General features: G+C 33.7%; 6 protein-coding genes and 14 non-coding genes across 20 annotated transcripts; 10 read left to right on the top strand and 10 right to left on the bottom strand.

Moving 5' to 3' along the window:
* The first annotated feature begins 406 nt into the window (after positions 1 to 406).
* On the top strand, positions 407 to 479 carry SOCG_16280. Its single transcript has one exon. It is a non-coding gene; the product is annotated as a tRNA-Arg (tRNA).
* Positions 480 to 2,708: 2,229 nt separating this feature from the next.
* Positions 2,709 to 2,780, bottom strand: SOCG_16279. The gene has a single exon. It is a non-coding gene; the product is annotated as a tRNA-Pro (tRNA).
* A 1,268-nt stretch (positions 2,781 to 4,048) lies between these two features.
* On the bottom strand, positions 4,049 to 4,121 carry SOCG_16278. The gene has a single exon. It is a non-coding gene; the product is annotated as a tRNA-Arg (tRNA).
* Positions 4,122 to 4,669: 548 nt separating this feature from the next.
* On the top strand, positions 4,670 to 4,743 carry SOCG_16277. Its single transcript has one exon. It is a non-coding gene; the product is annotated as a tRNA-Ile (tRNA).
* A 313-nt stretch (positions 4,744 to 5,056) lies between these two features.
* Positions 5,057 to 5,130, bottom strand: SOCG_16276. Its single transcript has one exon. It is a non-coding gene; the product is annotated as a tRNA-Ala (tRNA).
* Positions 5,131 to 5,601: 471 nt separating this feature from the next.
* Positions 5,602 to 5,684, top strand: SOCG_16275. Its single transcript has one exon. It is a non-coding gene; the product is annotated as a tRNA-Val (tRNA).
* A 296-nt stretch (positions 5,685 to 5,980) lies between these two features.
* SOCG_16274 lies at positions 5,981 to 6,051 on the bottom strand. The gene has a single exon. It is a non-coding gene; the product is annotated as a tRNA-Asp (tRNA).
* A 2,973-nt stretch (positions 6,052 to 9,024) lies between these two features.
* On the top strand, positions 9,025 to 9,096 carry SOCG_16273. Its single transcript has one exon. It is a non-coding gene; the product is annotated as a tRNA-Glu (tRNA).
* Positions 9,097 to 9,539: 443 nt separating this feature from the next.
* Positions 9,540 to 9,618, top strand: SOCG_16272. Its single transcript has one exon. It is a non-coding gene; the product is annotated as a tRNA-Leu (tRNA).
* A 2,377-nt stretch (positions 9,619 to 11,995) lies between these two features.
* On the top strand, positions 11,996 to 12,066 carry SOCG_16271. Its single transcript has one exon. It is a non-coding gene; the product is annotated as a tRNA-Asp (tRNA).
* Positions 12,067 to 12,362: 296 nt separating this feature from the next.
* On the bottom strand, positions 12,363 to 12,445 carry SOCG_16270. Its single transcript has one exon. It is a non-coding gene; the product is annotated as a tRNA-Val (tRNA).
* Positions 12,446 to 12,891: 446 nt separating this feature from the next.
* On the top strand, positions 12,892 to 12,965 carry SOCG_16269. The gene has a single exon. It is a non-coding gene; the product is annotated as a tRNA-Ala (tRNA).
* Positions 12,966 to 13,283: 318 nt separating this feature from the next.
* Positions 13,284 to 13,357, bottom strand: SOCG_16268. The gene has a single exon. It is a non-coding gene; the product is annotated as a tRNA-Ile (tRNA).
* Positions 13,358 to 13,889: 532 nt separating this feature from the next.
* On the top strand, positions 13,890 to 13,962 carry SOCG_16267. The gene has a single exon. It is a non-coding gene; the product is annotated as a tRNA-Arg (tRNA).
* A 736-nt stretch (positions 13,963 to 14,698) lies between these two features.
* On the top strand, positions 14,699 to 15,465 carry SOCG_04925 (MBF complex negative regulatory component Yox1). The gene has a single exon (XM_013164072.1). It carries the CDS (start codon positions 14,769 to 14,771, stop codon positions 15,378 to 15,380), a length of 612 nt encoding a protein of 203 aa, XP_013019526.1. The 5' UTR covers positions 14,699 to 14,768; the 3' UTR covers positions 15,381 to 15,465.
* Positions 15,466 to 15,490: 25 nt separating this feature from the next.
* Positions 15,491 to 16,126, bottom strand: SOCG_04924 (meiotic recombination protein Rec6; the record flags this gene model as incomplete). Its single annotated transcript, XM_013164071.1, has 2 exons — positions 15,491 to 15,928; positions 15,977 to 16,126. The coding sequence occupies 2 exons, from the start codon at positions 16,124 to 16,126 to the stop codon at positions 15,491 to 15,493; spliced, it is 588 nt and encodes a 195-aa protein (XP_013019525.1).
* Positions 16,127 to 16,664: 538 nt separating this feature from the next.
* On the bottom strand, positions 16,665 to 16,928 carry SOCG_04923 (dolichol-phosphate mannosyltransferase subunit 2; the record flags this gene model as incomplete). The annotated part of the gene is made up of 2 exons (XM_013164070.1): positions 16,665 to 16,823; positions 16,869 to 16,928. The coding sequence occupies 2 exons, from the start codon at positions 16,926 to 16,928 to the stop codon at positions 16,665 to 16,667; spliced, it is 219 nt and encodes a 72-aa protein (XP_013019524.1).
* Positions 16,929 to 17,233: 305 nt separating this feature from the next.
* On the bottom strand, positions 17,234 to 18,114 carry SOCG_04922 (40S ribosomal protein S4). Its single transcript, XM_013164069.1, has one exon. The coding sequence runs from the start codon at positions 18,067 to 18,069 to the stop codon at positions 17,281 to 17,283; it is 789 nt and encodes a 262-aa protein (XP_013019523.1). The 5' UTR covers positions 18,070 to 18,114; the 3' UTR covers positions 17,234 to 17,280.
* Positions 18,115 to 18,722: 608 nt separating this feature from the next.
* SOCG_04921 (uncharacterized protein) lies at positions 18,723 to 19,251 on the top strand. Its single transcript, XM_013164068.1, has 2 exons — positions 18,723 to 18,899; positions 18,937 to 19,251. The coding sequence occupies exons 1-2, from the start codon at positions 18,857 to 18,859 to the stop codon at positions 19,149 to 19,151; spliced, it is 258 nt and encodes an 85-aa protein (XP_013019522.1). The 5' UTR covers positions 18,723 to 18,856; the 3' UTR covers positions 19,152 to 19,251.
* SOCG_04920 (acetyl-CoA transporter) lies at positions 19,230 to 21,157 on the bottom strand. The gene is made up of 4 exons (XM_013164067.1): positions 20,829 to 21,157; positions 20,108 to 20,764; positions 19,660 to 20,069; positions 19,230 to 19,613 (listed from the first exon to the last, which is right to left on the bottom strand). The coding sequence occupies exons 1-4, from the start codon at positions 21,016 to 21,018 to the stop codon at positions 19,299 to 19,301; spliced, it is 1,572 nt and encodes a 523-aa protein (XP_013019521.1). The 5' UTR covers positions 21,019 to 21,157; the 3' UTR covers positions 19,230 to 19,298.
* Positions 21,158 to 21,463: the final 306 nt, after the last annotated feature.

Here is a 21,463-nt window from a genome sequence, read left to right as displayed (position 1 = left end):
TGCATTGGTTGCAAGAACTTCTACGAAAAGAGGTAGGTGATAGAATTACTCACTGAAATTTGTCAACCTATCCAATCCAAAAAGTCGCTTAAGTAAAACTTAATCTAAGAGATTACAAACTCTACGATTATTGATTCAAGCAAACGGATGTGTCGATCATTAGTTGCGAATATCATGGAGAAGGCAACTCGTTTTAGTATCTATTATCATATAAATTTCATTATTACATGGTGTTTCTCTTTGTATACAAAATAAAGGATAAGCACACAGAAAGTAGATCGTTACTGCAAGAATTTGTTCACTGTTCAGAAAATATACCACTTCTAGCCAAAAGATCAGTGCCTAAGGAATAACTTGAACTACAAAACGTTTTAAATAGTTTATAAAAAAAGAAAAATTAGAATCTGGGTGTGTAGCCTAATGGTTAGGGCGTTGGTTTTCGGCACCAAAGGTTGCAGGTTCGAGTCCTGTCACACTCGTAATTTTTGACTCAATCGATTTTCGTAGTCCGCACTAAGTTGTTGAAAGGACAATCCGTGTCTTAATTGTCATTAAACGTAACTTTATGTTTGTCTGCCGATCAGACTCACAAACCGTTACTTGCATTTTCTTAGTAATCAAAATCAGGGTCTTCTATGTCTTTAACGATGTAGCATCAAAAGAAGTTTAGAATTACTTGTTAGAGTATGACGCATTGATCTTTTTGAATTGAAGTACATAAAACTTCAGAAAACTCTAAACTCAAAGTATATTGCCGAAAATTTATAAGCACTCGTTGTTTCCCTTAAAGTCAATTTAAATAGGACTATTAGTACTTGAAGCATAAGAATCTGATATATAAAAGCAGAAGTCCATGAGTATATAATGCATTCTTTAAAGAGTTTATTTCCATTAAAATTATTATAATCTAGTTTTTATTCTCGTCAACAGCGATTTAGAGCATTGAATACCTTTTTTTTATATATTGCTATTCAATTGTTTCATAAGTACTGTTTGCATGGTGATTAATCGAACATTAGGATGTTCTTACCTTACCAGCTTTATTCCTAGAGTATAAAATATTGGTCTCGTCCTAAAAAATTATCAAATAGTAACTAAATTGTAGTTGCTTGGTACTATGTGTATGACAATTATCATATTTACACAGCTTCCTATAACGGACATGAAACAAAAAAAAATCGGTCTGAAATTTTTAAAATGTTATTGGATAAACTTCAATGCAAATATTATTTCGAAAGATATGCTAGTAAAGGATCTTTATTTAACTCTGTGAACCTTTCTCATAACGGTATTATGATATTACAATAGCATGATACAGTAATACTATTCTATATTAAACACCTTATCAAGGTTAGGAGATGATACATGTAGACATACCATTAAAATAGAACGTACGATTTTAATTGATCTTTGAAAGATAGATATACCTCTAATCGAAAGCTCAAATCTTCAGATTGAAAAATCTGACTGTCTAATAATATACAGCCTACATAAGTTATTTAGTGAATCAGATCCTTGTAATATGTTACTATTCTCTGAATATTTCTAAGAATTCAGTTTTACGTACAGTTAAATAAAAAGATACACTAATTTTCCACAGATTTGTTTATGCTCAAAGATGGAAAAGTTCACCTGTGACAACTTTATTTTTAGCAAGCAATCCAAGGGATTTTTTATTATTAATTTAAGCGCGATGTATATTTTGTTAAAATTATACTAAAGAAAGTAAAGTGCATGTATACAGGAGTCAGCAGTGTCAGAACCTACGTAAAGGTCTTGTATTTTTCATTGTCATTCATAACTTTGTAAACAGATACTGCGTATTAGTTTTGTATATTGCGATGGCTATGGCGTAAAGGATATGGTAACGTTTGTATCAACTGGCGAAACCTTTCGTATAGCATATGTAAAACATAAATTACAGTGTTAAAACTTTGCTTTTGCCGCAAATAATAGTATTAATTTGTCTAACTAATTACATAAGGTGAGTTGGGCAGAATAAATGTCTGGTCATACGGTCAAACATGCCGTGGAAAAAGCATATTGTCTTTGGAAGTTCATATTGTTTGACTTCAAAGATATTTGTGTGGGATCATCTAAATTAAAGTTAGAATGAAAGATATATTTTAGGAGTCAGTTTATTTCACTATTCCATATTCCGCCGTAAGTTAAATCTCACTTGTTATGCGAACGCTTTATCAGTAGAACCATAGTTACAGTTGTACCAAGTTGGATATTTTCGTATTACTCAGTTCGAATAGTGTTAGGTTTCAGGATCCGATGCACTAAGGCGTAAGCACTTTTTAATTATTTAGAAAAGCAAAGCTTCACCTTGTAGATTTAAACTTCAATAGTCAATATTTATATGCCTTTCAAGTTTACTTGAATTCGACAACGATGATGCTTTGAATTTAGATTTCTTTTAATAGCCAGCCTCGGCTGGTTAGAATTTGTAATAAGTGAGATTCATAGGATAAAAAGAATAATGTGAAAACATTAGTAATTTCGCTTAAGGTCTCTAACATTAACATCCGTTATAGCTGCAAAACGTTAATATATCTTATACTGGGTATGTTTATCCTCGTAAAGCCAACGGGAACAAAATAAAAGGTTTATATGACATTATTGTAATTTGTCATAGCCCACAAACTATAGGCAGCTCTGGTTTTGAGTCTATAAAAAATTTTTCAAATGATTAAGTAAAAACAGGGCTGTTCTGGGAATCGAACCCAGGACCACCATCACCCTAAGATGGTATCATACCACTAGACCAAACGGCCAACGTATGTTTAACAATTTGTAAGGTCTTATATAAGCTAAAGTTGCTGTTACAGTAGAAGGCTCATATCAATTAACTTGACGATTCTCGATATTTCGTTATAACATGGTTCGAGTAGAAGTGAGTGACCTATGCTTGATTAGCCAAACTGTTGATGTCCTTAAAGAGTCGATTACGGAATGAACAAAAAAAAAATATATAGTATAAAGGGAATGTAGAATAAAAGATGACTGTGACGAACATCAAGAAAAGCAAAATTCACCTAAAATTTTTGCAAGAAATTGCAGGTTATGTGTTTTATACTACAGTAATAAGGTTTATGATATTTGTCTTCAAAAGCTTGAACTATATATTCCTTGAGACTCGATAAAGAAAGACGGTAGAGTACGAAATCATCTGCGCATTGGCGTAGCATATTATATTCTATTGCAATGTGTATCATATGGTATGCATCGCTTATTTAAAATTTTCACATGTTCCTATTTTAAAGAACATCGATGAAGAAACTATAACCAAAGGAAATACTGAGCTTTAAATTAGTATTAGACACATAAAGAAAGATTTCATACCAACCACTTATACTGATTCCTGCCTAGCTGTAAATTTCGTTATCCATACTGGAGTAGCCTTTTTAATAACACATCTTAAATTTCTGACTAAATATTCATTTCCGATACTTCTTCATTCAGTCAAGTAGAAAATATTAGCATTTTCTGTGCTTCAATTATATGATTTCATATTACAAATTAACGCATCCTGTCTAATAAAAGTTATATTACATTAACTTCAGTACGGCTTAGCTTTTTATCATAACCGTACTTATAAGAGTTAATAAACTTACGTACTTTATAAGAAGGTACAAGCTATGAAGCAGGCTAATCTTGGAATATAACTTTCGCACTACTAGAATATCAGAAGAATTTTCGTATGAAGAAAAGAGAAAGAAACTTTACATACGGCCACGTGATGTTCTGCGTAGCTTCGGAATAGAATCTGAGTATAAGAGATTTGAAAATAAAAATGAATTGAAATGTACATTCACTGGGCTAGTCACGATACCTCATGTAGAATAAGTCCTATTTTATATAGCACGGTAGACAAAGTATGTGTAACAAACCAAACCAATCCAAAAAAAAAAAAAAAAAAAAAAAACAACGGAAACCTATTTATTTAAGATTAATAACGAAAATAAGAAGCCAAAGGATGCAAAGAGAAGAAGAAACAAACAGCGAAACATAAATAAAGAAGACAGCAAAAGAAAAAGAAATTTGACCCCGCCAGGAGTCGAACCTGGAATCTCCTGATCCGTAGTCAGGCGCCTTGACCATTGGGCCACGAGGCCTTCGTTGAAGATAGCTTCCTTTATTATGCTTTGATCCATCTCTGTTTGAGTTTTAATATTGCTTGATTCTTTCGCTTCTTCTAATAACCGTTTTTTGTATCTTAATACTACATCCTAGGATGATGCTAGAATAATGTGACATATATGTCCAGCCATCGTTGTAACTAAGTAATCGCTCTTTGGTCGATAAGAAAAGCAAAAAAATAATTAAAAAAAAATAAAAAAACAAAGCGAAGCATAAAGATACACTTTACTTTCTAGGACTCTGTTTGTGATCAGTGATATTAATGGTTCATAGTAAACTTTATTCAAGTCCACACTATTTTCAATTTATTATATTTTTTCTTTCTCTTTCACTTTCTTTTTCTTTTACTTTTACTTTTTCTATTTTTCATTTTCGTTTCTATTTGTTTGATTTTAATGACAAGCCTGTGGAATTTTTGGTATGCGTGTGCCGACGTACGTACAAAACCAGTAACCAGCAAGGTAATAGGTGCGTAGATTACAAAGCGAACAGAACGTTTATAAAAAGAGCACTTACAACAAGTGGTCGCATGATGTAGTTGGTTATCATGTCGATCTAATAAGTCGAATGTCGCCAGTTCGAGCCTGGCTGTGACCATTGTTTTTTTTCTTTTTTCTTTTTTCTTTTTTTTTCCTCTTTCTATTTTTCTATCTTACATTTACCTTTAATCACTCTCTTTTTGTTTTTCTTTTCTTTTTTTTCTCGTAATGAAATACCTATCTATTTGTATATTTTATCGCAGAGTTGAATGACCACTGTGCGAAACAAAACAAAACTAGATGAAATCATAGTAAACTAAGCTAAATAGTAAAGCAAATTAGAACAACATTGAATAAAGAAAAAAAAAAAAGGATTCTAATTCAAGTAAAAAGCAAAGGGAAATTTGAAGAAGGTTGAACAGGGAAAAAATTGGACAAGCCAGAACTCGAATCTGGGACCTCTTCCATGCTAAGGAAGCGTGATAACCATCTACACCACATGCCCTTGGTTGATGTCTTGTTCTTTTCTATGTTATGTAAACAGCACTCTATATCTGACTATTCGAAAATGTGAATCTGTAATTTGGTACTCTTTCAACAAATTTGCGCATTTCAGAGTTGATATATATATATATATATATTCATGACAATTCGACATTCTACATTTGTATGTTACAAGGATTTAAATAAAAAAAGACCAAAAAGGTAGTTTTTATTTTGTTTTGTCGTCTTTAGTTTTTCTTTATTTTTTTCGTATTGTGAAAGCGAGTGAAGTGGTATGCGTATACATTGATTATTTTGTTTGCTGCTTTAGGCCGTTTTATTATACAAATTCAGGCTATTGTGTTGGAAAACTGCACACACTTAGAAACAGCTGGTTGAGGATGAACATGAACATGAGCATGAAACGAGAGAATAATTGTCATCTCATAGCTTGAAGTATCAAAATTAATATGTGTTGTTAAACATCAACGAAGGCCGTGTGGTTTAGATGGTTATAATTTCTGCTTAACATTTGATGTTCGCAGACGGTCCCAAGTTCGAGTCTTGGCACGGTCATAGCCTTCAATTTTTTCAATTTTTTCATTTCTTTTTCTTTCGGTGAATTCTATTAGTTGGATCATTGCAGATCTTTTATATAAAAATAATACACACTTGATTTTCGCTGCCTTGTTTGCGGTTGCTGAACGGCATGGTCTGCATCTGTCACCCGTCACACCATGATTTCTTTGCAACTGACGAAGGAAATATCGCTATGGATGCAGACACTAACTGTAGAATTAAAGAAACAATACAAACAAGAAAACACAAGGAAGAAGAAAAATTGAAAAAGGGAAAAGGAAAAACAGAAATTACTCTCCCTCCGGGATTCGAACCCGGGCTGCCAGCGTGACAGGCTGGTGTACTACCCCTATACTAAGGAAGATTTGTTGATATCAACTGCAATCTAAACTACATAACATTAAATAACTATTTCAAAAAGTAGAGGTACTTATGGTACTACATGGTATTGTGCTTCTGTTTTAAGTATCTTAAATAACTAATAATCAGTCTTTAAAACCAATGAAAAACTTTCAAACTTCTAATAAATTTGTTTATAAAAATCGACGTCTAAACTCCATTTAAAAAAAAAAAAAAAAAGATAGGAAATGCTTTTCAGTAACAGAATATACCGTCCTTAATAATGTCCCCAGTTCAGTCAAGTCCAGTGCAGCGCAAGTACACTCTCTATTTTTAGTCGCCTGGAATCAGCGAATTGAACTGAAACCAGCAATTTAAATCACAACTGGATTATTCATGATCTACTTGATTCAATCAAGATTTGCTTAAAATGGTTTGTTATAAAAGCATACCGAATCTTCATGTTTTACCACGCAATGTGAACCGCCGTGGTGCATTATAACTGTAAAATTTTTTGTACTATGATGTTTGGTTGTATATTTTGATACCATATCTTTGTTGCACAATATATTATATTCTTAAATTTGTTTAATACGTTAGATACCGCTGAGTATACCTTTTGAGGCACAAAACATGATTTTGCTAAATCTTGTAAGAACATTGTTTTTCGTTTTTTTTTTTTTTTTGTTTTGTGCTCCATTTTTAGTTCTTATATAGACTAAAGTTTTTTACTTGTTTGTTGTTATATGTGGTGTTTATTTTTTCCTTATTTTGTATCAGGCTAAAGCCGTTTTTAAACTAGACCCCTGATATTTTCTGCTTTAATACTAATTAGCAAAAGATAGTTAGTTTCTTATGAATAGTTATATATTTTTAGAACCTAATATATTCATACCCGAAGTATTATATTATGTAGCTCAGGATTCTGTGTCGATACTTCTGTATGTATTTAGTATTATTGACTGAAGGATTATCATTATTAATTCTCATTGAAGTAAACATAAATACGTCTGAAGCATTAAAATTTTAAACAGGTGTTTGGATTCTACTACTGATAACAGACATGACAGATTATGGACGATTTACGAACGTGTCAGCAGAAGCTTTATGACTGAAATCGAAATTTCAGATAACGCTTAGACAGGGAGCACTATTTTCATTAAAAATAAATCAATTTTGCACTCATATAAAACACTCATTTTGAGATTCAAAAAGAAAAACCTAGGAAACCTTTTAACAAGTTCCAACACCTTAGCAAGTAGAAGAGAAAGGGAGATCCTATTGAATAAAGTGATCTTCTTTGATTTAGACAAACGATTAACAAATTGGTATTGTAAGGGAAGATTTCAATCTCTTTGTAACTGGAATAACAGATTTATGCAATCTTCGTAACTTTTCCTTTTTTTCACCCAGTATATGAAGCATAAAGAAAAGCTAATAAGTGTATCCAATTGTGATGACCATGAACACCAGATTTCTTTTCGTCTCTTTTTCTTTTTCTTTTCCTTTTTTATTTTTTCTTATAAATATAAGACAAGAAGCAGGAAAAACGTGACTTCACAATTTGTGTTGGCTTTAAGACTTACTTGACAAATAATACATGAATAGCGAGATAGGGCGCTTCTTGTATAAAAGTTTTATTGGTATTGTATTAAGCCATCTATATATGACCTGGCCAGCATATTATAAAGCTGATCTTTATTCAATTCATTTGACGAGAGTAAATAAATAAGAAGCTTATTATCCAAAGCAGAAAGCATGTGAAAAAGCAATGTTTTTGTAACTTTCGAATCGTTTATATTTTAATCACAAAAGAATGACATTTTAGCTTTTGTTGATATTAATTATGCGTACAAAATTTTTTATTTAATACTTGATCGCTTACAACTTAAAATTGCAATATTATTGATAATTCGAACCATATACAATGTCACCTAAAAGTATATTATCCCAATACATTTATTATTCTCTGAACTATACTATTTACGGAATATTACACCAACTACCCTTAGTAGTTTATTTTCATAATTTTATACACTAAAGTTGAAAATTTACGTCTAATCCTTGCCTATAATGAACGTTATATATGATTGATTGTATGTACTAAGATAAATTTTTTTCGGAAACTATCTTAGGTTGATCATTAAGGTTGTATATATACAAATTAAGAGTGATGACAAACTAGTTTTCAAAGCTCATCGTCGTACTAAAAGTTAACTATTGTAATTTTACTTGTGAGTAAGCAGAGAATAATACCACGATGGCTACAAAGTTTTGTACTTTGAAGGAAATCAACAACGAGTTAGTTTAGGGAGGGGGAAATTATGATGATTTTAAGGCTATACCGAATACTTAAAGCTGTATCATCAGCATATAATGTAGGCAATTTAGAAACCATTCAGAAATTCCATAGCTAAGTCAATTCTGAGTTCCATAAAGTTAAAGTCTATTACAGGAAGGTTACGTTAACTACTACTAGTTGAGGTACTCATCTTAATTGATTCGGTGACTATATATAGGCGATACGATGCATGTTTTAAATATGTAAATCAGGAATTTAGGAAAGTTAGCATTCCACTTAGTTTCGAGTTTATCTATACTGATCTTTTCAATAAACACCACATCGATAAATTTTACTGTAACACCTAAAATACATATTATATATTAAAACTCGAATAAAACTTTTTTAATACCAATATCTGCCTAAACAATTAGGTTGTCTGTAAAGATAAAAGAATTAGTTATATTTTGACGTCACAGATTTAAAAGGAAAACAGATAACACAGAAGTCTAATGAGGGAGGAAAGAACGCGTCCATGTAGAATGTTGAGGGTAATGAAGGCTAGATTGCATTGGATTTACTGACATACATGGATAGGTCCCGTATGTGAAGAGCTAGGCTTGACGATTTGACATCAGTCATGAAGAATGACTGTAGACAAACTTACTGTAAATGTATTTTATTCTATATAATATAGTAATTGTACTTATCAAGTAATCCGTTGTGGTCCAACGGCTAGGATTCGTCGCTTTCACCGACGCGGCCGGGGTTCGACTCCCCGCAACGGAAATTTTTTGTTTATTATCTTTGAAGTATTGATGTTTGCACAAGTATGATTATATTCTTTCTTAAAGTTAGAAAGCTTTTCTTCTTAATAGCTTGCTTATGTATTTACAATTCATCAGCAATACGCCACTTTGAATATTGTTCCTCTCAATGGTGAGAAACCTCATTCTATACTATTCTCCTATTTAGGCCTGAGAAATATTGCAACGGAGACGCACATTGCGGTGTCTGTATGAAGCGAGTTTATTTCCGCAATAATTTACTATGACGATCGAAAATATGATATCAAAGAGTATTCGTGTTAAGGAATAGGGTAGTAGTACTTTCCCGAGGTAGGGAATAGAGTACGATACTGAGGGGTGTGTCATGGATAAAAGATGTATATCAAAGGAAGCACATAGCACATACCGTATAGATTTTGTAATTATAAACATCTATCAACAGATGGAAGGGTGTCCGAGTGGTTATGGAGCTAGTTTAAGGCACTAGTGCGAAAGCTCGTGGGTTCGAGTCCCACCCCTTTCAGTAACTTTTTCTACTTTTTTAATCCCCAAGTCATCAATACATATCTGGGATACAAACACTACTAAACCTGTAATATTTTATTCTAATTTAGTTCAATTTGCAAAATAACGAGAAACATGATGAGAGGGTACGTTGTATTCATACGGGGAATACTCGCTCAGTTTAAGTTGATTCATATAACCAACAAGTCCCTGACACATGATCTATTGAGATTTGCATCTAAAAAAAGATCAAGGAGTGCTTCTTCGCCTTGGTCGAATAAATTAAATAAAAAAAAACAACTTTCTCGGTTATTGCTTTCGTATTAATTAGGAGAATTACGTATGTATCCGGAAGCGCGCTTATCAATAGTTATTTCTTATATATTCAACCATATTCATGACCCCATTATGTTTTAAGGGGATACTCGGAAAGTAGCTGCGTAAGCAGTAATTTCTATGTGCTCAGGTTTTTATCTCATCATCATCAGATTGTTCATGCCTAATATAACAAAAGTCGGCTAAATAATCATAGTTAATTTTGGGTCTATTGAGGATAATTCAATTAGATTACCTGCCGTAAGACCGTGAACTGTAATAAACTAGACAATCCGTTTAACTCTTTATATCAAGTCAAAATAGTATCTTTATTTTGAATCCTCTGCCTGAACTTTATCGACGAGTCTTTCCGTCTTTACGCTTGCATTTTTCGTTCTCTATTTATTAGACGACTGCAGTTTAACTAATCCAAACAGATAAGACTATCATCATATCATCATACATTATATATTATATATTATATATTATATATTCATATCACCAAAGAAAATGCTCGCAAGACAAGTCCATTCCATTCATACACTTGATCTACTCTAGTTCTGAGTAAATAGTTTGCATATCTGCATATTCAAAATATATTGTTATGATATTGATGACGCTACTTGGTCACCAAACTAATAAATGTAATTAGGATAAAGTCTTCTGTTATTATATGCAACCTTAAACAACTATTTAGTGTTCATACCTATACCTATAATGGTTCATACTAGAAGTGTTCCTTTAAAGCACTATTTCTAAAACTCAGCTATGGTGTTGGTTCTGACGATCAATTGAATAAAGAGTCGCTATATTATTTTTAACAACCGAATTGGATCTAAATGACGTACACTGATTGGCATATGACTTTGACTAAGTCAATATTTTAACGAACTTACAATGAATGAAAACAAAAATAAAGAAGTTTAAATTCAATAAGAATAAATAAAGGTTACGAACAATATAATTTATAAAATCGATGATCCTTGGTATCTTAATGAACAAAGCCATCTGGCGACAATCAAAGGCAAGCATTGCAGAATGCTTCTGACAAATTTTATATTATAGATGAATTAAACGGGTGCTTATAAATCTATCTCAGTGGCTAAAAGTTAAGCAATAGCGCGAAAAGGATATTTTCTTGAAGTTGAGAAGGTTGCTTGGTAAATTACTCAAGAATTCTATGCTTAACATCTTTCGCAAATAAATTCTTGCTACTAAAATAAGATCTATAAAACATTTTAAAAAAACAAAATTATTTGAATGATATAGATTGCCGTTGCGTAGATCCACATGCATATATGAGATGCTTAAATGCTAAAATTCTCCTTTTGTCAAGCGACTTCTAAAGTAAGAAGAATAGAGAAGCAATAATGACCGAATAAGAGAGGATGAGTAAATGATTTGTTATACCAGAATATGGGAAAAGTGAAAATGGTCAATATATATATATATATTATATTTGATACTTTAACAGTAGTTGAAATAGATACCGGATACACCTACTATTAGAAAATCGAAATAGATAGCTTCAATGATGAAATGTCATTGGGTTTTAAATCTATGTCGATATGTTACTAGAAGATATAGCTTTAAAGATCCATCGATATATCAGCATATCGGTAGTTCGTTGCCGAACCAGTGAAAATGAGCGAAGAACAAGGTGAAAGTCAATATTACCAGGATAAATCAGGCTGGTTTTGTGTATCGATGATGCCACAAATTGCGTAAAGTATCGTTTTTTAAAGGCAACAATTCCCAAGTTTCAAGTATTTTTTACCTCAAAGTTATTGAACTTAAGAACTTGATTTTGATAAACTAGGGACAATGCATAAAAAAGAGTAAAAGAACAGTTCGGTAGATTTGATAGCTTTTGGGGAATTCTTCGCTTGTAAACTATTTTAGTATTACATTTCTTGCTGAACATGGTTTCTATATATAAGGAGTCACGTTTTTCAGGAATGCATGTTCCATCATACGAAGGGATACAACGAAAAGGTAAACAAAAGACACAAAGAAGCTTTTCCACTGACTAACAACCTGTAGGTACTCTTATTTGCAAGCTTGCAGTGGATATCAACAAATCTTCCTTAGTATAGGGGTAGTACACCAGCCTGTCACGCTGGCAGCCCGGGTTCGAATCCCGGAGGGAGAGTAATTTCTGTTTTTCCTTTTCCCTTTTTCAATTTTTCTTCTTCCTTGTGTTTTCTTGTTTGTATTGTTTCTTTAATTCTACAGTTAGTGTCTGCATCCATAGCGATATTTCCTTCGTCAGTTGCAAAGAAATCATGGTGTGACGGGTGACAGATGCAGACCATGCCGTTCAGCAACCGCAAACAAGGCAGCGAAAATCAAGTGTGTATTATTTTTATATAAAAGATCTGCAATGATCCAACTAATAGAATTCACCGAAAGAAAAAGAAATGAAAAAATTGAAAAAATTGAAGGCTATGACCGTGCCAAGACTCGAACTTGGGACCGTCTGCGAACATCAAATGTTAAGCAGAAATTATAACCATCTAAACCACACGGCCTTCGTTGATGTTTAACAACACATATGAGATGACAATTATTTTCTCGTTTCATGCTCATGTTCATGTTCATCCTCAACCAGTTCATCCTCAACCAGCTGTTTCTAAGTGTGTGCCTGAATTTGTATAATAAAACGGCCTAAAGCAGCAAACAAAATAATCAATGTATACGCATACCACTTCACTCGCTTTCACAATACGAAAAAAAATAAAGAAAAACTAAAGACGACAAAACAAAATAAAAACTACCTTTTTGGTCTTTTTTTATTTAAATCCTTGTAACATACAAATGTAGAATGTCGAATTGTCATGAATATATATATATATATATATCAACTCTGAAATACGCAAATTTGTCGAAAGAGTACCTAATTACAGATTCACATTTTCGAATTGTCAGATATAGAGAGCTGTTTACATAACATAGAAAAGAACAAGACATCAACCAAGGGCATGTGGTGTAGATGGTTATCACGCTTCCTTAGCATGGAAGAGGTCCCAGATTCGAGTTCTGGCTTGTCCAATTTTTTCCCTGTTCAACCTTCTTCAAATTTCCCTTTGCTTTTTACTTGAATTAGAATCCTTTTTTTTTTCTTTATTCAATGTTATTCAATGTTGTTCTAATTTGATTTACTATTTAGCTTAGTTTACTTTGATTTCATCTAGTTTTGTTTTGTTTTGTTTCGCACAGTGGACATTCAACTCTGCGATGAAATATACAAATAGATAGGTATTTCATTACGACAAAAAAGAAGAAAAGAAAACCAAAAAAGAGTGATTAAAGGTAAATGTAAGATAGAAATAGAAAGAGGGAAAAAATGGAAAAAGGAAAAAAAAACAATGGTCACAGCCAGGCTCGAACTGGCGACATTCGACTTATTAGATCGACATGATAACCAACTACATCATGCGACCACTTGTTGTAAGGGTTTTTTCTATAAACATTCTGTTTGCTTTGTAATCTACGCACCTATTACCTTGCTGGTTTTGTATGTACGTCGTCGGCACACGCATACCAAAATTCCACAGGCTTGTCATTAAAATCAAACAAATAGAAACGAAAATGAAAAATAGCGAAAGAAAGAGAACGAAAAATATAATAAAGTTTACATGAACCATTAGTATCACTGATCACCAACAGAGTCGTTTAAACAATGTCAAAACGGCTTTTTATTAAGATAATTATCCATTATATATACATTAAGAAAGCAGGAAAGGAAAGCAATTCATGTTTTGAAAAAAACAAAAATGCATATAATCATTGCATAAATGGAAATATAGTTATTATATAGAGAAGCGAAGCTTAAAAAAGGGCAAAACAACTATTTACTAACATTACAATAGGTATCAATCCATAATTACTTAGTCCTAACTATTTACTGTTAATTACTCTTTCGAAGAAATGTGTATAACTATATAACTACAAAGAAGCATCTGTAATTAACAAGGCCTCGTGGCCCAATGGTTAAGGCGCCTGACTACGGATCAGGAGATTCCAGGTTCGACTCCTGGCGGGGTCATTTTTTACTCTACCTGCTTTCATTATATGAATAAATACAGTTGTTATTTGGCAAAGCTGCGTCAACAAAATGACAGCAAAATGGATAAAAAATCGAATTCTTTCTTGTTTCATAAATATTAAATACCTGGCCATGTTCTACAAAAATGGCGTCGTAATCCGTGCTATCAATTACTAATGACTGTGAGACTGGTCTATTGTAATTTTACTGCATTATTGCTAGTAAGTTCCTAAAACAAACTAGTATCATTATAATTACTACATTTCAATTTAAAAAATCCAATAGTTTTAGGATCTGCCATTATTTATGCTACTATAAGCTTACTTCACTATATATTAACAGAAATATATATAAATCACGTATAATGCATATAGATTATGCTATTTTAAATTTATTAATTTTCTATTCTAGCAAAGTATACGTTGTCTTAGCCGTTATATGTTTCCAGTTAACAAATTTTTGAAAATTAACCAAATTATGGCTCGTAAGACATAATTTTGTTGTGACGCTCTTACTAAGTACACATTTTATCATCCTGTTCACTAGTGATCTTTTAAGCGTGTGAAAAATATCAATTGAATATCTGCGTAATGTAAGAGAAGTGAACAAGAATAGTAAATTTAATAAATAGTTGTAACAAATCCTTACTTTATCTGTTTTAAACATACAAAATCAGGTGTCGTATATAGTTACAACACCAACTTCGTAATTGAGACGCGACGCGTCGCGTGCTGCGCGTACTATAACTGAAAGACTAGCAGCTTATCCTTAACCATATAATTTCCAATGGATACTTATACAAAGTAATGTCGCAAGATACAATCTCAACCCCTAAGCATACATTTGAGTCTTCTGAACTAAATGAGCATCTCGTTAGAGATCAGGAAGATGAAGACCTACGAGCCAAACGAAGAAGACGGCGTACCACGGATGCTGAAGCATCTATTCTGGAGCAATATTTTTTGAAAACGCCTAAGCCAAACCTCTTGGAAAGACAAGAGCTTAGTAAAGAACTACAATCGAGCATGTCCCCACGAGAATTGCAAATTTGGTTTCAAAATAAACGTCAATCGCTACGTAAAAGTAATAGCTTACTCCGTGCACGTTCAGAAAATGATATAGAGGGCATGCTTCCAAAAAGACAATCGATGATAGCCCTTTGTGAAAGTCAGAATGGTGAAGCTGAACTTTTTTTCCTAAAGAAGACTGTCGATAGTAAAGTCAACTTGGAAAACAAACCACCGAAGCTAAGTAGAAAAACGGAAACTTCCGAAAACATCGAAAAACTTCTCCCGGGCAAAGTTAATCAACCTCCTTCACCGAAAGAAGATAATTATTCGTCCCATAAGGAATTGGAAGAATGCGCCAAAAGTCTAATTGAATTACAGCAAAGAAATAATCATGCTCAGCTTCATTAAGCTTTAATTTGAACGTTAATGCAATTAATATTGAATATAAATAATAAGTTACATCAAACTTGATATTAACCTACAAGTACTCGTGAGAAGATTAAATAAATAGTTAAAAATCAGATATCGCTTTTAGAATGAGAAGATAGTACTTCGTTAAGAAAATTATCTGACGATAAAATTGTATCCGAAGATATAGTTTCCTGTAAGGTTGTGCTTGACTCATTATTAGTAAAAGCAGCTTCCGTTGGCAACGAAGGATATGAAATTGTATATGGAGGTGATGAATTTAATGTAGAGTTTTCTTGTGTTTGAGATTCTTCAATTTCATGTTCCACGTTTTGCCTTATATGTTCATTAACCGTTGTTTCATATTCATGAAGCCCGCTGTATAGTTCGTTTTTCCTTATATTTTTTCGTAAGCAAATCCTTGTCTTTCGATATATCAAGTCATATAATATATTTCCAGTTAAATTTTCTTTTAAACTAGCCCTATTGAGGATTTTGTTTATTGAGTTAGAGTATCTATCAGCGTAAAGCATTGTGTTTGAAAATTTCTAAAGCATATATACTGTTAATAGACATTCAATTCAATTTTGACAAACCTTGCATAGATTTGGTTGAAATGATAAAGGACATTTCCGACTTAGTACATTCACAATGTACCGTAGCAAGGCCTGATATACCAAATGTGCTACAAACCTAGGATTGCAATCGACCACAGAAGCATTATTCTGCCGAAGGTCACAATTCATTACCAGAATAAGTAACTCCCTAATTGGACCTTGCTTAAAAGGTAACTTCAGGGGATAAATAGTGACTAAGATGTAAGTATTCTGAATACAAGCTTATATACATACATTTCACGATATGTCCATTCACCTCAGTACTCAACAGTATAGAGAATTCCAACTTCTTCCAAACCTATATATAAGTAAAATTTTCAAGGCTAAATAACATACAGGAAAACCAGCTATTTCATTTCCCAAAGAATAACACGTTAACGGATCTATGGGCTTTCCATTATGGCGAAATTTAATTAAAAACTAGATAGTTAGTTAGTATAATTACATTAAACCTTAGTTTGTACTTCAAAAGGAGAAGAGGTGAAACTCTCAATGTCTTCCTGCAAGGAGTTCCAGATTTCCTGAAAGTTATATTCCAACAGAAAGTCCTTGTCGGAACTATATATTTTATGCATTGAATAATATATTTGCAACCAAAATGGAAATGTATACGTTCAGCTTCTCAAAGAATAATGTGGAGTCTAAAAGCGAGACGCGACGCGTAGCATTACGTCTTTCGAGAGTTTCTTTCAGATTTGATCATCACTAACGAAATGAACGTTCCAACTAGGCAAATTCCAAACAGCATCAAAGACACTGGTACGACAATTGCCCATTCACAATCTAAGAATAATTTGTGGGTTGGGTTCATCTTGTCAACAAACGGCTAAATCTCAAAGATTAGTTTTAAGAAAGAGATTAAGGTTATTACCATTATTAGAATCCATATAGTGTAATAAATAAAAGCAGCTGTTAACAAATAGAATAACATTTCCTATCGTATAGGATAACTAATGGGTGTGAATGAGCCAGGAGTTCTTGCTATAATATATTCAATAGAATGGTAAGCTGTATCTGTTCGATAAAAGCGATAATGGATAACTGAGCTGAGCTTGGTACTTCTCAAATAGTTGAGGTTGGTTAAAGCAAAGGTTAATCCGTAGTACACCTTACCTTGATAAACAAACACCGCCTGATCAACAGAACGCGGTTACGATATCCATCCTTCTAAACTACATAAAATAAATTAGAGATAAAATAAGAGCTTAAATTTCTGTACAAAACTACGTTTAAGGCTGCTTTATGTAAAGTCAATTTTATTACCAATACTACATATAAAAATTTTAGGCGAGTCCCTTAAGGGCACGTCTGCGATCACGCTCTTCAGTGATGCTGAGCTTGACACCCTTGCCCTTAGGCAAAGAGATCCAGCTCTTGTTGGTCTCACCGATAACGAAAACGTTGGAGAGACGGGTAGCGAACTCACGGTCCAAAGCATCCTTAACGTGGATGATTTCAAAGGAACCAAGATGGTGTTCACGGTGAATGATGGTACCAACACGACCCATGTTACGGCCACCGGTGACCATGACTTGGGCAGAAGTATCAAACTTGATGAATCCTTCAATCTTGTTGGTTTCCAAGTTGAGCTTGATGGTATCGTTGACCTTGATCAAAGGATCGGGATAACGAATGGTACGGCCGTCATGAGTGACGATGAAGGGAATACCCTTGGCACCCAACTGGACACGCTTAACCTTGCAAAGCTTGTACTTGGCTTCTTCAGCAGTGATGCGGTGAACAGTGAAACGTCCCTTAACATCATAGACAAGACGGAAATGTTCACCAGTCTTCTCGATGCTGATAACGTCCATGAAACCAGTGGGGAAAGTGTTGTCAGTACGAACCTTTCCGTCAACCTTGATCAAACGTTGCATAAGAATGGCTCTAACCTCACGACCGTTTAAGGCATACTTGAGACGGTTGCGCAAGAAGACGATCAAGGGAAGGCACTCACGAGCCTTATGAGGACCAGCAGAAGGCTTGGGGGCATAAGTACCAGAGAGCTTGTCTAAAAGCCAGTGGTGAGGGGCGGCCACACGCTTCAGGTGCTTTTTGGGGCCTCTTACCATTTTTGTTTCAGTTGGTTCAAGGAAGATTCTACTGGGGCATCACCTAGTCTCTTGTGAATATTCGCCAAACAGTGACTGCTCACAACAAACAAACCCTACCCTAATACATACAAAGAAATGATTGGTAAATTATTACAAAAGATCAAAGTAACTCGATAGGATTATAATTTATAGTATTGTTGGACCAGACAATTCAATGTTTAAACCATAAATTAATTCAACCCAGTTAGTCGGATTCTAAGATATTTATTTACTGAACCGTAAAAGGAAGTTTGGGCACTAAATATTCAATGAGTCTTTCTCGTTTTCAATCATTTGTATGGATTTTCCTCGCTGAACATGTCTAGAGTGTTACACTAAATGCATACTGAGTTACTCAATAAGTACTATGATTAAATCGACATTGAATTAATGAAATTGGTATATGCGCTATACACATCAATGTGTTAATTCTCGAATCACAAAACACCTATAGAAATATCACCTTCTATGATTGAAACATACCAGACTGAATTGTTTGAAATCCCTTGAACCTATAATACTGAAGAATAAGGTATCAATAGATACCTAACTAGTACAGTAAAACATAACAACGTGAAGTATACAAACATCCTTAGAGAATCATATATATAATTAGTGAAATTGAACGCATATGATGAAGTACTATTGATTGGTATAGACATGAGATATTGCCAGGACGGAACTAAAGCCATAATTAACGGAAGTAGCGGTTAGGTTTTGCTTGAGAATTGAGAATTCATTATTTGAGGCTTTTTTTTCAAAAAAAATGGCTAGAAAAGTTCTTATTCAGTTTGTCAAACATTTGACTAGTATGTTGCACAATACGAAGGATTACTAACCTGATAGAATCATCTGCTGAACGACATCCTCATCCTGCCGTTCCATTTGCCTTGCCTTCTAGTTTTTTTTCCAATGCTGGAGCACCCGCTACTGGCTCCTCTAAAGGCCAAGACGTCTTCATTGCCAACGACAGAAACGAGCTTTCACCTCGATTCCACCGTATGCCTGTTAGTGACCTGGAAATGAATATAATTGAATCAGGGGGTGCTTGTATCTACTAAATTCCCATAAGAATATCCTTTATAAGTGAGAATTGGTTACGTCTAATAAATGAACTTACGATAGTAATAAACAACAGCCTATTTTTGAATATCGAAACGAAATAATAAATATATTAGTCAAAAGAAAGAAAGAAAGAACATTAAAATCTATTGATTTGAAGAAAATTTACCATGAATATGCCAAGATGAGGCGGGGACTTTATTGAGCTTACGCACAATTGGGAATATAGTGATAATACAAAGAAGGATAGAAAGAAATATGCCGAGGATGGACGTAAAGTAATAACCATCTCTTTTATATATACATTGACCTCCTTTAGAGGCACACACATTTTTAACATCGTCCGTGATGCATCGCAGGTTATGATCGGCTGAACAGTATGAAAAAGTAACCCAGTCTGCTAATTTTAACATAATGTATTGTGGCCATGTCCCACCTAAATTACTTATTGTGTTGAGAATCTATAACTAGAATTAGTTTCTGCGTAGCATATTGACTTCTACTTACCGTCATATAAGTTCCTCCAATAGCAGGATCAGAGATTTGGCTGTGGAATACACCTATCGAAACAAACTGGACAGTCATAAAGGAGGCATTAAGAGTGTAACAAATGAGAATGGCAAGAAACAACGATAGTTTCTCTGAAAAGTAGGTGACCGCATATACAAGTGCCACGTTTAGCACAATAGAAATTGTTCGACCCCAATATCCCCATAACCATACGTAGAGAGGCCGCTTATTGCTAATATGTCCAATATACACGCCCAGGATTAATCCCAGGGGAAAATTGATTAAGATAATTAAAGAAAGCATTGCTTTGTTTAAACCAGATTCTGTTGCTTTAAGAAGTGTCAAAGTTTCATTGGCGACAAACCCAACTTTACCAAATAGGTGAACCACTAAAAGCTGTTTCATATCTAAAACATGTTAGTAAAGAAAAAAGACGTAGACTTACTCCTTAACGAAAGAATGTCTCGAATTGAACGAAAGGTATCCTTCATATTTGCTACATGCTCTGGTTTCTGTTCCTCCCAAACCAAAATTAAAACAACCGAAACGAGCGTAATTAAAGCCCAAAAGCGAATATATCCGCTCAAAGTGATTAAACCTTCATTTAAAGTGCTGATACGTAAAACAGAGTTTGCAAACTCAGGGGAGGTCAGAACCAACAGAACAGTGAACGAAAGAAAGTAACCTGTATTCAACCCAACTGTTTGGGCGGTTGAGGCATAATTCAATTGATGAACATCAAGCATATTCAACGACCATCCATCTACTGCAATATCTTGAGTTGCGCAAATAAAAACCAGAAAGAAACTCCAAACAGTGAAGGAATTGATGTAAGAAGAGCCCCTTTCAATCCATATATCTATGTTGTAAGAGAAAACTAACAATGTGCAAGCTAGAAAAAACGTGCAAGGTGCTACCCATGTCTTGCGTCGACCAAATTTGGGAAAGTAATATGTGTCTACGATCGGGCTCCAAAGCACCTTTAAGCTATATGGATAGGAAGCCAGTGAGTAAGTTGCAATATCTGAATAAGTACAATGTGGTTTTAGGAAATAAGGAATACTGCCCTTTATCAATCCCATAGGAACACCTTGAATAAGATCTAACATTTTGGTTAGCAGATACGGTCAATCTAGTCAAGCCATATTTCGACAAAAAGTACATACACAATAGTATTAAGAAAACGATATTCTTTTTTTGTTGGAAAGACAATGGTTGATATACTTCATGCAGCGAACCTCGATCATCGGGGATGTCATCTGTCGATAGGTGAAATGTGTTTGAAACAGCACCATTCTCTAAATCCCTTAATTCAATGGTGCTTCGACCAGCCCTTTGATGCGGTTTCGACAACATGAAATTGTAATAACGTAATAATAGGAAAGCAAAGTACGTTTCCTTTGAAAGCTTTTTTTATTAAAAATGTATCACTATTAAACTTATTAGAAAACAAATCTTTTATTCCATTCCACAATAATTCAATGCCAAAACGCAGAATGGTTCCCATTTAATTCATTTCAAAAACCGCTAGTCCAGCATACAGAATTGCAATACGCAATACGCTTTTGTGTACACCATAATACGATATATCATGCGTATCCATTTCCTAGTAAGCTTTGGCTTCTAATTTGTTGTTATTTTCACTTTCGATCCTACATAGTTGCAAAGATTGAGTACTTATTGATATTTATTAAACAGTGATATTTTTGTCTCTCTGATCTCACCACCTCAAGACTTTTCTTATGGGCATAAGGATTTAGATATAATCAAATATACACCTGAAAAAGTACTTTCCTAAGAT

Source organism: Schizosaccharomyces octosporus (genome assembly GCF_000150505.1).
Source record: "Schizosaccharomyces octosporus yFS286 unplaced genomic scaffold supercont6.2, whole genome shotgun sequence".
NCBI classification, from domain to species: Eukaryota; Fungi; Ascomycota; class Schizosaccharomycetes; order Schizosaccharomycetales; family Schizosaccharomycetaceae; genus Schizosaccharomyces; species Schizosaccharomyces octosporus.
Note: the sequence above shows the minus strand (reverse complement) of the source record. Positions and strands in the feature narration are given on the sequence as shown.

Excerpts from the sequence above, each read along its gene's own strand:
- SOCG_04925 (XM_013164072.1), top strand. The coding sequence starts at position 14,769 with ATGTCGCAAGATACAATCTCAACCCCTAAGCATACATTTGAGTCTTCT.
- SOCG_04922 (XM_013164069.1), bottom strand. The coding sequence starts at position 18,069 with ATGGTAAGAGGCCCCAAAAAGCACCTGAAGCGTGTGGCCGCCCCTCAC.
- SOCG_04921 (XM_013164068.1), top strand. The coding sequence starts at position 18,857 with ATGGCTAGAAAAGTTCTTATTCAGTTTGTCAAACATTTGACTA. Across the intron at positions 18,900-18,936 it reads GTTTGTCAAACATTTGACTA|AATCATCTGCTGAACGACAT; the intron begins GTATGTTGCACA and ends CTAACCTGATAG.
- SOCG_04920 (XM_013164067.1), bottom strand. The coding sequence starts at position 21,018 with ATGTTGTCGAAACCGCATCAAAGGGCTGGTCGAAGCACCATTGAATTA. Across the intron at positions 20,765-20,828 it reads CGTTTTCTTAATACTATTGT|ATCTTATTCAAGGTGTTCCT; the intron begins GTATGTACTTTT and ends CCAAAATGTTAG. Across the intron at positions 20,070-20,107 it reads AGACATTCTTTCGTTAAGGA|ATATGAAACAGCTTTTAGTG; the intron begins GTAAGTCTACGT and ends AACATGTTTTAG.